The sequence below is a fragment of the Alexandromys fortis genome, unplaced genomic scaffold (genome assembly GCF_014885135.2).
Source record: "Alexandromys fortis isolate MF-2015 unplaced genomic scaffold, M_Fortis_MF-2015_v1.1 scaffold_162, whole genome shotgun sequence".
NCBI lineage: Eukaryota > Metazoa > Chordata > Mammalia > Rodentia > Cricetidae > Alexandromys > Alexandromys fortis.
Genome location: NW_026068033.1, coordinates 429,186 through 441,737, shown reverse-complemented (window position 1 = coordinate 441,737; position 12,552 = coordinate 429,186). Strand labels below are relative to the sequence as shown.

Here is a 12,552-nt window from a genome sequence, read left to right as displayed (position 1 = left end):
TTTTCCAGTCACGGAAGGGGAATGGCTGCATTTATTTTAATAAAGTTTTAGATACCTCAGGGGAGTGGAAAGCGAGCACACACCCATCGTTAGTTAGCTTATGGTTGGGGTTCGCACGGCCTTTAACCAGAGAAGTGAAGCCTGGCTCGTGCATTTAGCGTACGGTATGAGTGGGATTCGTCTCATGCGTATTAGAGACCTTGCGATCTAGCGCTGCATAGATTTTTGAAGCGTTCTTGCCTTAAGGCTGTCTTAGTGATGAGCAGGACTGAAATTTCTGTAAGGAGAAGGTGTATATGCCAGGATAAGTGGATGATGGCCACCGCCATAGGAAGATACACTAACTGGGAAGGATGATGTTTAACCCAGCCGCAGATACAGCTTGGTGAGGTCAAGTGCCCTGAATCAGAAATAGAGAGGGATACAGAGATCCAAGCTGGGTAGAGCTTTCTTATCTTAGATCTTTTCCTGGGCCATCTGTTCTGAGTTTACGTTTTGTTGTAGCTGTCTGTGTAGTGTGACATCTTTACTCTTTTAAATTGGGAAAAAAAATCATTGACTTGTTAATGTTTCATTTATTTGTCTTTCCTTAAAATAAAAAAGTGAGATGTGGTGGCTGGAGAAATGACTCAGCGCTTAGGAGCTCTTGCTGCTCTTGGAGAGCTCCAGAGTTCTGGTTGCTGGCACCCATGCTAGGTGACTCAAAACAACCTGTGCGTCCAGCTCTGGGGCATCCAGCGACCTCCTTTGGTCTCTACTGGCACCTTCCTGCACACGTACACCGATAGAATAAATCTTTTTAACAAAATGAATTTTGCCCTTAGGGATGTGTGTAGCTTAGTGGTAGAGCACTTGCTTAGCCAAGTGCAAGCCCTTGGATTCAGTTCCCTCGCCCCCTGCAGGAAATGCAGCAACTGTGGTGGAAATTGAAGAAACCTGTAAGCCCTATCCAGTAACCCCTTCACACATTTCCCTGTGAATGAGAGGGAAATATTTCTAGTATTCATGAGGAAAGTTCCCTTTCTCGAGAGTAGAGAATAGAAGTTTTCACTTGTGGGTAAGAGACGTCTTTTTTGAGAGACATTTAGTATTAATGTTGGGATCGTGGTTTTGGCTGTTGACTCCTAGCTAGGGCAAGCTAGGGCCTGCCAATCTACTATCTGGGTTTTGTTCAGTGGGAAGGAACATCCTACTGTCTGCCACAGAAAGCCCTGGTGTCATTAGGGAATGAGACATCATAAATCATAAAAATGTTATTATAATCTCCTTCGTGCTCAAGGGATATGGCTTTTTGCATACTCTCCTGTATCCTTTTTGTTCCCTTACCTGTTTCTCCCTCGATCACCTGCATTTGCTGGACTGTTTTTCTTTGCTCTCTCTGCCCAGGACTTTGACCGAACTTGAATGTTGTTTCTTATGGTATGAGAAGAAATGGTGATTTAAAAATGTAATATACCCAATAAATTTTAGGTCAGACAAGGTTCGCCACCCCCTCCAATATTAATGATAGCTCAGATTTTTCCAAGCTTGCGTTCTCTGTAGGAGGTTATGTTTTCAGAGGGCTAATGTGTTCCCAAGTGACTTGAAAAAAAGGCTCGGGCTTTTGTGTGTGTGTGAACCAAACTTTTATATAATACTATTTTAAAAAATGTGTTCTGGGGACTGGCAAGGGCACATATCACTCTTCCAGAGAACCTGGGTTCGTTCTTAGTACCCACACGGTGCCCGACAACTGTGTGTGAGCCTGTGACTCCAACTGCATTGGATCAGATGCCCTCTTCTGACCTTTGCAGCCAAAACACTCATAAACATAAAATAAATTAAGAAGAAATAAGTTTAACATGTGTTCTATTTTTCTGAGCATGTCATTGTTGTTTGTGATGATTCCATACAATAAGCAGTTACCCTCCCTCCCTCCCTCCCTCCCTCCCTCCCTCCGTCCCTCCCCTCTCCCTCCTTTCCTTCCTCATTCTTTGAGACAGGACTTCTCTATGTGGTCCTGGCTGTCCTGGAACTTGCTCTGTAGACCAGGCTGGCCTCAATCTTAGGGATCTCCTGCCCCTCCCCCCCAAGTGCACCATCATACCTGACCTAGCAGTTATGTGTTCCAAGCATGTTTACCTTTACTTGAGGAGATAGTTATAACAGCCGGCTCTGGGCCACGGGATGTTTGGTATTTGTTGGTGGCTTTTGCCCATGGAAACTGGTTCCATTTCCCTAGCCCTTTGGAAGGCTACAAGGGATTTTGAATACCATGTTGTGAGGTTCTGGGTCTTGTTGAACATCTGTCTGATGGGCATGGATCCTGTCGGGGCTGTTACTCTAGCAGGGAATCTAAAAAGCTGCTGACTGAATTTGGGATTTAGCCTGCTGGTTCTTGGTTGCTGTCGTGGGCTTCCCTCTTAGGGTAGTATTCAATGCCTTTGCTTCAGGCTTGGCTTGTGCTACTAATGTGACCACAAGGGTCAGCCGGAGACTTGCGCTGCTCCGCCGGAAGTCTTTGTCGCGTTGTTTTGGATATGTCCCAGGCAGGCATGCACATCCAAGATATGTATGGGCTTACACATCTTAGGTAAGCTTGTCTCCAGTCCTTTGCTTTCTAAGGTCACTTTCTAAGCTCACTCTCTGGTTTCCAGGGACCATTCTTGCTTCTGCTCACGAGTCCACCATTTCTGCTGCCTCTTCACAGCTGTGTTTAGGGCTCAGCCTTGGTGCCAGCCTGGGAGAGGAGTTGGATCAATAAAAACAAAGAAGGAACTCGTAGCTCCTCCTCAGCCTGTCTGCTTTTGTTAATTTTGGTTTAGGTGTTTCAGTGGTGATTGGTGGAGTGAGGTAGTGTTTGCTCCTTAGGGATGCCAGATATTAACAATTCATTTTTGCCCACTACTTCAGTGAATCAAAAGCTCCGCCTTCAGATATTCATCCCTCCCTCTTTACTAACCTTACTTTGGAACGTTTGCCTCTGTATTTACTCGCTAGGTTTTCCTATCTGATGCTTACTAAGTGTTTGCTTTTTTAATTGCTTAATTTATTGGAGATGTAGCAGAATGTTTCAGGTGACTTTTAGGTAAAAAAGAAAGGGTTGGGAAGATTCTGTATGTATTTCTTCAGAAAAATTCTCTATTAGATTTTTTTTTAAAACCAGACTGTTCCATTCAGTTAAAGCTTAACTTATTTGATTCAAAGTTTGTATTTCAAAATAATTACAGAGTCATGGGAAATTTTACTCAAGGGTTATATCTGTTCCCTGTTTCTCGGCTGCATGGCTCACAAGCATGGGCAGACAGCAGGCATTTGGCACTGTTTAAGTGTGTGCCCTTTGGCATACCCGTCTCACTAAATGTCCCAGTCATAATATGGCGTACAGTATCTGTATCATTCATTTTGCCAAATGGGCTTAGTAAGCTAAGGAATCCTATAGAAGCAATCCTTCCTTCTAGGTGTACACGTGAAAAACCCCAGTAAAGGTTTGTGCATTTGGGTAACCTTCCTAAAGATAACTCCTAACTCCTTTCTTGGGTGTTTAATTTGATGGAGCTTAGAGGCCCATTTAGTATAATTACTCACTGGAAAGCCCGTGTCCTCAGTTTACCTAAGAGATCGTGGCGTTCATGAGAATGGAGAAGCCCTACCCTTGACCCTCGGCCCCCAGAGCACCCCTGAGGTCTCCGAGCAGTCTGAGCCCACACTTATGACTTTGAAATGCTACTCCAGTCCTTCATACTGCTCGGTCCTTCCCTCACTTTGTCTGAGTCATCTGGGACCCGAGCAGTTCTGCCCTGTGATCGTGAATACAGGCAGACAGGGCTATTCAGCTTAGCCTGTTCCCAAACTTCTGTCAGGCAGCTTCAAACCGCGGAGGAAGACAGGAAGTGTAGGTAGGATTCATTGGAATGAGGCAAGAGTGGGGAGCATGGTGGAGAATTACAGCTCACACATGAGGGCAGTGTGGAACCTAGTGGTTCCAATTGTCTGTATAGGTGTTTTGCTTGCATGTGTGTCTGTGTACCAAGTGCATGCAGTGCCAGAGGAGGCCAGAAGAGGGCGGCACCATCGTCTGGAGTGGCGATGGCATGTGTGGGTTCTTGGAATTGAACCCAGGTCTCTGTACAAACAGCAAATGCTGTTAAACACTGAGCCATCTCCCCATCCTCCGTGTCTTTTATTGTATGGACTGTCGTCTTCTAGATCAAGGATATCTTTTTATTCAGGACTTATTTCTTTGTTTGCTTTCTTTTCATTGAGCGCCCACTCTTTGTCGGGCTCATTTCTGGTTCTGACAGCGTAAGAGGAAACAAAATAAGTAAAATGTTCGGCTTTCCCGACGCTCAGTTTTTGTGGGAAGGACAGAATTAAGATAGTAAGCAAATGAGCTACATTGTGTGCCGTGTCTGGGAACCATCTTATGATAAACATTAGGGGAAGGTAAGCGGGAAGGAGTTGAGTTCTGCAGGAAAGCTTGGTATTTCACATTGGAAGCCAGGGAAGGCTTCACTCCCAGCACCATGGTGGCCGCAGGCGTCAGGGAACGGAGTGAATTAGGGAGACAGACACCAGTAAGAGGGTTCCCAGGGGGAAGGAAGTGCGTGAAGAGAGGCCTCGAGACCCAGGCCAAGGAAGGCTGAGTACCACAGTGATTTAAATATTAAAAGCTACTACCTCCGATACATCTTGAATGTAAGAACTGTCTGGACCACCGGCAATCCAAATAAGTGTTCCCCTGAAAATGAAAGATGGCTGAACCCAATGCTGGTAAGATTTCTCACCTGAGATCTGCTACAGGTCTCAGTATCTCTTAGCCAAAATGCCTGGGGCTAGAAGTGTTCCAGATTTAGGACATTTGAGATCTTTTGGGGTGGGGCCCGAGTGTATATGCATAATTCTTTTATATTTCATATACTCTCTGATATACAGTCTGAAGCTGCCTTTCTGCAATATTTTTAAGGCATCTGTTTTGACTGTAACCTGTTGTGTGAGGAAAGGTGTGGAGTTTCCTGCTTGGTGCATCATGTTGGCATGCGCAGGGATGCTGAACCTGGACCTTGGGGTGTGATCCATGCTGATTTTTATCTAGATTTCTGCACTTTTGTTCATCTTTCCATGCATTTATGCCTATCCTCCTTGGCTGATGACTCTCCCCCTTACTTGGGATTGTGAGGTGGCCACGTGGATGAGGTGTTGTTCACCTCTGGCTTTTATTGCACTTCATATGTATTTATTAACTCTTTGGCCTGAGTGCAGAGGTTCTGGTCTTTTGTAGAGATGTTTTTTAAAGTTACTTTCTGCCCTGAACTAACAAGTCTGTTCTCCCCCCACCACACACACACACACACACACACACACACACAGAGAGAGAGAGAGAGAGAGAGAGAGAGAGAGAGAGAGAGAGAGAGAGAATGGAAATCAGGTTTTGTGTGTTTGAAATAAAAATTAATCACATGTTGCAAAAGGGGTGGAATAGGAAGCTTATTGGAGCAATTGCCATTGTACCTGGGAGTGAGAAGGGCCGCAGGTCACCGGCCCTCTGGGGGTCCCCACCTGAGGTAGAGCTTTTAAGTATTTTACCCTTATGTTATTTACAGACCCCCGTCCCCACTCCCGACCTGCCCTACAGGGGCATTCAGGGAAAAGCTTTCAAATGAAGGCCTGCTTCTGTAGCCTCTAGAAACTTATTTTTTCTAACTTCTGTTGCTTTATGCTTTGTGCTGACTCTGTCGAGGTCATCCCCCGAGAATCTGTCATGGTAGAATTTAGGAGACTTGGCATTCATCTCTAAGTTCTTATACCGAAGATAAAAATGGCTTCCTTCCTACCTTGGCTCATGAAAGAATCTTACTACTAAAAGTGCTATTAGTCCGACAGACCTGTCAGCCTGATGCATGAGCTGTTGTAATTCTTGCGCGTTGGGCCATTTCCTTTAGGAACACTCTCTTGGGGCTTTTAAGTTGATTGGTTTTCTCTTGGCTGAAGGCGGCCTGCCCAGAAAGCTCTCGGTTATGTGTGCAGACTTTTGACAGATGTAACACAGGAGGGCGAGGTGACCGGTTCGCCTTTTCTTCCATTCTGCTCATTCATGAATATTCTTTCCTCCTTTGAGGTTCAACCCATGTGGGTCTTAGACTGAGCTCAGCTGACATTTGTTCCCAGTCTTCTGCTTATTGACGAAGCACACGGGAGTCTTTTTTGTGACAGGGTTTCTCTGTGTAGCCTGGGTTGTCCTAGAATTTGCTCTATGGAACAGCCTGGCCTTGAACTCTTAGAGATCTGCCTGCCTCTGCCTCCTGAGTGCTCGGATTAAAATCCTGTGTCCCCATGCCCTACTAGGAATCTTTTATTTTCAAGTGTTCAAATGCTTTAAAAAAAAGATCTATTTATTTATTATGTATACAGTGTTCTGCCTGCATGTGTGCCTGCAGGCCAGAAGAGGGCATCAGATCTCATTACAGATGGTTGAGAGCCACCATGTGGTTGCTGGGAATTGACCTCAGGACCTCTGGAAGAGCAGCCAGTACTCTTAACCGCCGAGCCGTCTCTCCAGCTCTAGGAATATTAACTTATTTAATTTAGCCTTTTGGAAAATTAGGAAGTGGGGCTGCGGGATGTAGTGGTTGCGGGTCTAGTTCAGTGTAGCTCGTTCAACATGCGTGAGGCCCTGGGCTTGAACTCCAGAGCCCCTCTTTCTTCTTGCAGGTCAGTAGCTGGGTGAGCTGGCATGTAGCTCAATGAAGAACACATGCCTTACATGAACAAGGGTCTCTGTTGGGTTCCTAACACCTCAAACATCAATAAAAATTAATAGAACAGGAATTCTCGGAAATTGGCCATGGCCTTTAGTGCCAGTGAAGTCCGTGTTTGTGTATGCTCGTAAACCATGCAGCACGTGCTGGACTTAGGGATTAAGGTGTATCACGGTCTTACGTGGATCATTAATCTTTTCATTTTCCTTATGCTGCTTAAAGACATCCGCCAGAGAGGTGTGAACGTGCTGCCTTGAGATGTGCTCACTGCTGGCGAAAAGGGAGATCTTTCTCTGTAGATCCCCTTTGAGAATCATGGTGTGTGGCTGAGTGGGGAACTTCCTAGCAAGGGAAAAGCTTAGCATCTCATGTGTGGATGGGTTACCTGTGAACTCACTGGCACGCTACCTAGAGGTTTTTCCTGTGTGCCATACCTTGTGGAACAATAAGATATGCTTGTCAGAGCTGAAGCCACGGCTTACAGTCAACAGTGGGACTGTAATGGTTCTGGGCCAATAGAGAGGTACCTTCGTTAGTGCGTTTCCATCCTTTTTCTGTTGTGTCCATCAACTTCATTTCCTGGACCCTTTGGTACCTTTATTTTCTTTGTTGCTGTACACCTTCCATGGCTAGACCAGTTTCAGAAGCATGGAAGGTGTGTCTGTCCCTCGCTGCTCACCCTGGCTTCTAGAATACAATAGGTGCTTGGCAGGTGTTTCCCGAATGCCTGTCTGTGCATGCAGTTGACAGAGCCAGGGCAGGGATCTGCCTAGGGCGGGCCTTCGTTTCTTCTTTCATTCCGCCTGTTTCATGTGTGGTATCGTCGGTGTATGCGCTCGGAGAGGAATGAAGAGCTTGGTTCCTCGAGCACGGTTAGAGACCAAACAGCGTCGCAGGCGTGAGGCCGTGAAAACTTTTCCTTGCTGTTGTCCGCAACAGCAGCGTCACCAGGTCAACGGTGGAGGCTAGGAACGTGCAAGGGAGGACTGAGTCAACCTGGTCGGTTCCGCTGGGCTGGATGGAGCTCGCTGGTTTCACAGGCTGTGTTTTCTGTCTTCGGGGCGTTCTGTACCAGACTCATGTTCACAGGTTGGATTTACTCCCAGAAATAAACCCATTAGTCAGCTGCCGAGAGAGGTTTTCATTTTGTCCTGCCTGTGCCCCTCCTCCATAGATCAAAGTTTGCAGAGTGGCCGTGAAATGAATGGTGGCGGTCTGTTTTCCTCGTGACTTTGATTTGTTAGGAAAAAGTGATTAGGTTTGCATTTTGAGGTGTTCGAGTTTTTGATTGATTTTTTGAGGTGTGGCTAGAATCCAAGTAAAGCAAAAAAAAAAAACCAAAATATCAAATCTTCCCAAAACGTGGAATAGACAAAACTGCATAAGCAAAAACAAGAAAGCAAACAGAACCCCTTGGCAGAAAAGGAGAAAGAAAGTCGTTCTTTTCCTGGATCCCCAGGTTTGTGCTCTAGGTTTCGGTGTCTGATAAGAGCAGACCTTCCTGTCTATCTGTTATTGTGATGCTGCAGAAGAAAGTCCGGGTGAGCAGAGTGGCCACCTGCATGGGCGCGCAGCACTCTGAGGGTCCCTTAGGCACCTGCCGCCTGAGCAGACTGCTCTCTCCAGCTAGTGAACTCACACGAGTGTTCCACCTCTCTGGGAACCATGTCGGTATTTGATGATGGGATACCTGTTGCCAGGTATCAGTCTCTGTATCTGCCCACAGCCCCTAGAAAGCCGTGTGTTTATTTACCTAACCCATAGCCAAAGCATCTGCTCAGCCTGACCCGAAGCCCTTATTCTTAAGATATTTATACCCGTTCTAATACACACTCAATTATCTCCTTTTTTTCTCTCCCCCACCCCCACCCCCTTGCCGTGCAGACCATAAAACCATGGGAAACGCAGAAAGCCAAAATGTAGACCACGAGTTTTATGGAGAAAAGCATGCCAGCCTGGGGCGGAAACACACATCGCGCTCCCTGCGACTGTCACACAAGACACGGAGGACACGACACGCTTCCTCCGGGAAGGCGATCCACAGGAACTCTGAAGTGAGCACCCGGTCCAGCAGCACCCCCAGCATCCCCCAGTCCCTGGCCGAAAATGGCTTGGAGCCCTTCTCCCAAGAAGGAGCCCTAGACGACTTCGGGGACCCCATCTGGGTGGACCGAGTAGATATGGGCTTGAGACCTGTGTCTTACACTGATTCCTCTGTCACTCCCAGCGTAGACGGCAGCATGGTCCTCACGGCCGCCTCTGTGCAGAGCATGCCAGACTCTGAGGAGAGCCGGCTTTACGGGGATGACGCTACATACTTGGCTGAGGGAGGCAGGAGGCAGCGTCCCTATACATCCAACGGGCCCACGTTCATGGAGACGGCGAGCTTTAAGAAGAAACGCTCCAAATCCGCAGACATCTGGCGGGAGGACAGCCTGGAATTCTCACTCTCAGATCTGAGCCAAGAACATTTAACAAGCAACGAAGAAATCTTGGGTTCCGCGGAAGAGAAGGATTGTGAGGAGGCTCGGGGGATGGAAACAGAGGCGAGTCCCAGGCAGCTCCGCACCTGTCAGCGAGCCAACTCCCTGGGTGACTTGTACGCTCAGAAAAACTCTGGGGTGAAGGCAAACGGAGGACCGAGGAACAGATTTTCAGGCTACTGTCGGAATCTGGTGTCTGATATTCCCGATCTCACAAAGCATAAGATGCCACCAGCTGCTGCCGAAGAGACTCCTCCATACAGTAATTATAACACACTCCCCTGTAGGAAATCGCACTGTCTCTCCGAAGGTGACACCAACCCACAAATTAGCCTTAGCAAGAGCATGCAAGGCCGAAGAGCAAAAACAACCCAGGTAAAGCCTTAGAGATCGGTTGCAGTGTGTTAGAGGTGGTGCGTGGCTCTCGGAGTGCGTGATTTTCCTGTTACCAGCTCCTCGCTTTAAAACCCGGCTTCACCCGGTTTGTCTGGCTGCTGCTGCAGCTGGTATAGCTTTTGCTGCGCCCCTCTTCCAGTTCTGTGGGTAAGGGGTGGGGATTGGGGGTGTGTGTAGTGGGAAGGGAGGATGGCAATAGCACTATGAAGTTCATACCAGGAAACTGCATCTCAACTCGGTCCCTCACCAGCACCTCCCTGATGGGACTTTCTCACTTGGTGCTCTCTGTGGACACGCAGGCATGGTGGGTTGCAGCGCTTGGAGCTCGTAAGCCACACTGCAGCAGGTGGGAGGAAGTCGCAGGGGCTGCTCCTTTGAAGGGACGTTTTTTGATTCAGGGAGGGCTGTGGTCACTTGTCAGCTTGTCTGTGTTGTTGGCAGGCTTGCTGCCTTACCAGGAGCCATTTCAATTTCCTGTTCCTTGCGATGCGGCCAGCCCTGTCTCTGGAGGGAGGTCTAGCAGAAGGAATAGCATGGGCGGGTTCCCAGCTTCTAGTGTGCAGCCAAATCGTTTGTTTGACCTTGGGCAAACCCTGACTTTTAGAGGTCCCCTTGAAACATGGCCATAAAGTTGCTTAGCTGCTCTGATGCAGGGGAGAGTGGGGTATGAGCAGATTCGTAAAAGACTTGAGAAGTGTGTTACCAGTGGAAGGATGGCCCCACAGACTTGGCTGGCAATGACGGCTTGCGTGACTGTCAGACAGCCCTGCATGTTTTGGTTGTTTCCTGAGGCTATTCTTCCTTGTGGTAGATTTTGGGGAGCTTAGGATTCTGACCAGGTTAAGAGGTGGTTAGTGGATTGTGCTTCTGATTGAAAAGTGGATCTGCTTTCAAATCCTTTTCAAAGCGTTTGCTTTGAAAGCGGTTGGGTACCATGGTAACCTGCAAAGGCTGCTGTACTCTGACCTGCCCAGTAGGGGTCAGTGCTGCACTCTCTGGCTTGGCCCGGGTTTGGGTCAAATGGGCAGGGTTACATCTAAGGTAGGCCAGGTGATGGAGGGCCCGGAGTGAGGCTCGGTTTTTTTCCTGAAGATGGGTTTTGCTGATGCCACCAAGGTCACTCTTGTAGAGGCTTCATCTCTTCCTTCATGGTTGACTTTGGGCAAGTGAGTAGTTGTTTTAAATCCTTGATTTCGTCAGCTACCTAAGGGAGGGTAGTGGGACTGGGGACTCTAACTCAGTGGCCGGCACCCGTGGGGCTTGCAAGAGGCTCTGGGTTAGCTCCTCGGCACCGTGGATATGCACACGCAGAGTAGGGGTAATAATAGGACTATTTGAGAAAATGGAATGAAATCATGTGTGAGTCATGAAGCCCAGTACTTAGGAAGCAGTCAGTGGGGGAAATGTGTTCACCAGTGTAGCCCTGGGCATTGTTAGTGGTACTGTGTGGGTTGAGGAGTCGGGGCAGTTGGGTGTTTGCACCCAGATCTTGATTTGATGAAAAATCAGAAGGTGTCATCTAAGAAGATGAGCAGGAATTGTGCATCTAAGAGGTACTGCCTGAGTTTTCACCTCCTTTTTTCTGAGTTGAGATGACAGCAGAAGTGAGATTGTGACAGGCACGATGGGTAAGCATGCTCCCCAGTGGTCCCTCTGACTACCCTGCGAGGCTCACTACTGAACTGGTGGCCTGTTACAGGGTCACATGAAAAGCACTGAAGGGCTGCCCTGAAATTGTCTGCCATCAAATTGGCATCACAGGACTGATTCAAAGAGGTGCTCTGCCTGCCTTGAAGTTGGCAAAGGGTGTATTGACCTAGACAACACCTTTGCCCGGTATGATTCGGAGTTAGGTTGCAGAGGGTTACCCAGCTGTATTCTGGATTGCTGTCTCCATGGTTCGAAGACCAGAGACAGCTGGGCCTCCACTTCACGCTATGTGCTGCAGGCCTTGAGGTCACAGCCACCCATGGAACAGGGACAAAGCGAGACAGTGCTCCCTCTGGCTCCACTGAGAGCTCCCCTGGGAAACTGCGATATGGAATCTCTGTCCCTTGGATGCTGACTCCCCAAGTTAATATACAGAAGTGAGATCATCTAAGTGTGGTGTCTCATAAGGCCATAATGTTTAATGTACTGCAAAGCGCTGTGGACTAGGAATCCTAAGAAGGCCATTTGCATGCTGGCTTGTCTGCTCCTCCACTGGATGTCCTTGGGTAAGTCCCCTCCTCTTATAGGTCCTTCCCCATCCGGGGAGAATGATACCATCCTCCAGTAGGGTTGTATTAGGTGAACCAACAGGACGCCATGCTGAAAGCCCTTTGTGGAGCCTGGAAAATGAGCGGAAGTATTATTTTGGTATTGACTTTATATGTTGAGTAAGGACCTTTAATGACTTGAAACAAACCCCAGAATTATGCACAACACTATCCATCCACCCACATTTTCCTAGTCTAAGTCTGAGCCCACTGTGTTCCAAACAGTGTATTTTAAGAGGCAGTGGGTGTGGAAGCTTCCTTGAAAAGAATTCTTCTTTTCCTTTTCAAAGTTTCTGACCCCAGGGACCGCTGTTGAAGCTTGAATCACAGATCTCAGTCTCCTTGTCGGCGGTGGTGATGTGGGTCTGTCAGCCATTTCGCTCCCGCCGGAAAAAGTTCCTGGCAAGCATTAGGTCCAAGAGTGCGACCTCTCAGCCCGGAGAAAATACTCTGGATCCAAAGTAATGTGGACAATTGAATTTGATTTGAAAATGATCACAAAAGGAGGTTTTGGCCATTTTTCCTGTTTTTGTGTGTTCAGCGGTTGGATTTGTTCCTAACTTGGGCAAGCCGTAGAGTCCTCGTGAACGCTTTGAGAGTATCACACATGATGGGCTACGGTATCTCGCACACAGTTGTTGGTTTAATTCACACATCTGGGCACGTATGCTTTGTACA

The 12,552-nt window shown here is 47.7% G+C and overlaps 1 protein-coding gene across 8 annotated transcripts in view; it reads left to right on the top strand.

Annotated features, from left to right (window-relative positions):
• The window catches only part of Tiam1 (TIAM Rac1 associated GEF 1), a 339,898-nt gene that overhangs the window by 213,662 nt on the left and 113,684 nt on the right, over positions 1–12,552 (top strand). For all 8 annotated transcript variants that reach the window (XM_050164763.1, XM_050164762.1, XM_050164765.1 and 5 more), the window contains one exon: positions 8,622–9,595. In XM_050164763.1, the coding sequence (XP_050020720.1) occupies positions 8,633–9,595 (963 nt within the window). In that variant the 5' untranslated portion in view covers positions 8,622–8,632. The remainder of the gene's footprint in view (positions 1–8,621; positions 9,596–12,552) is intronic.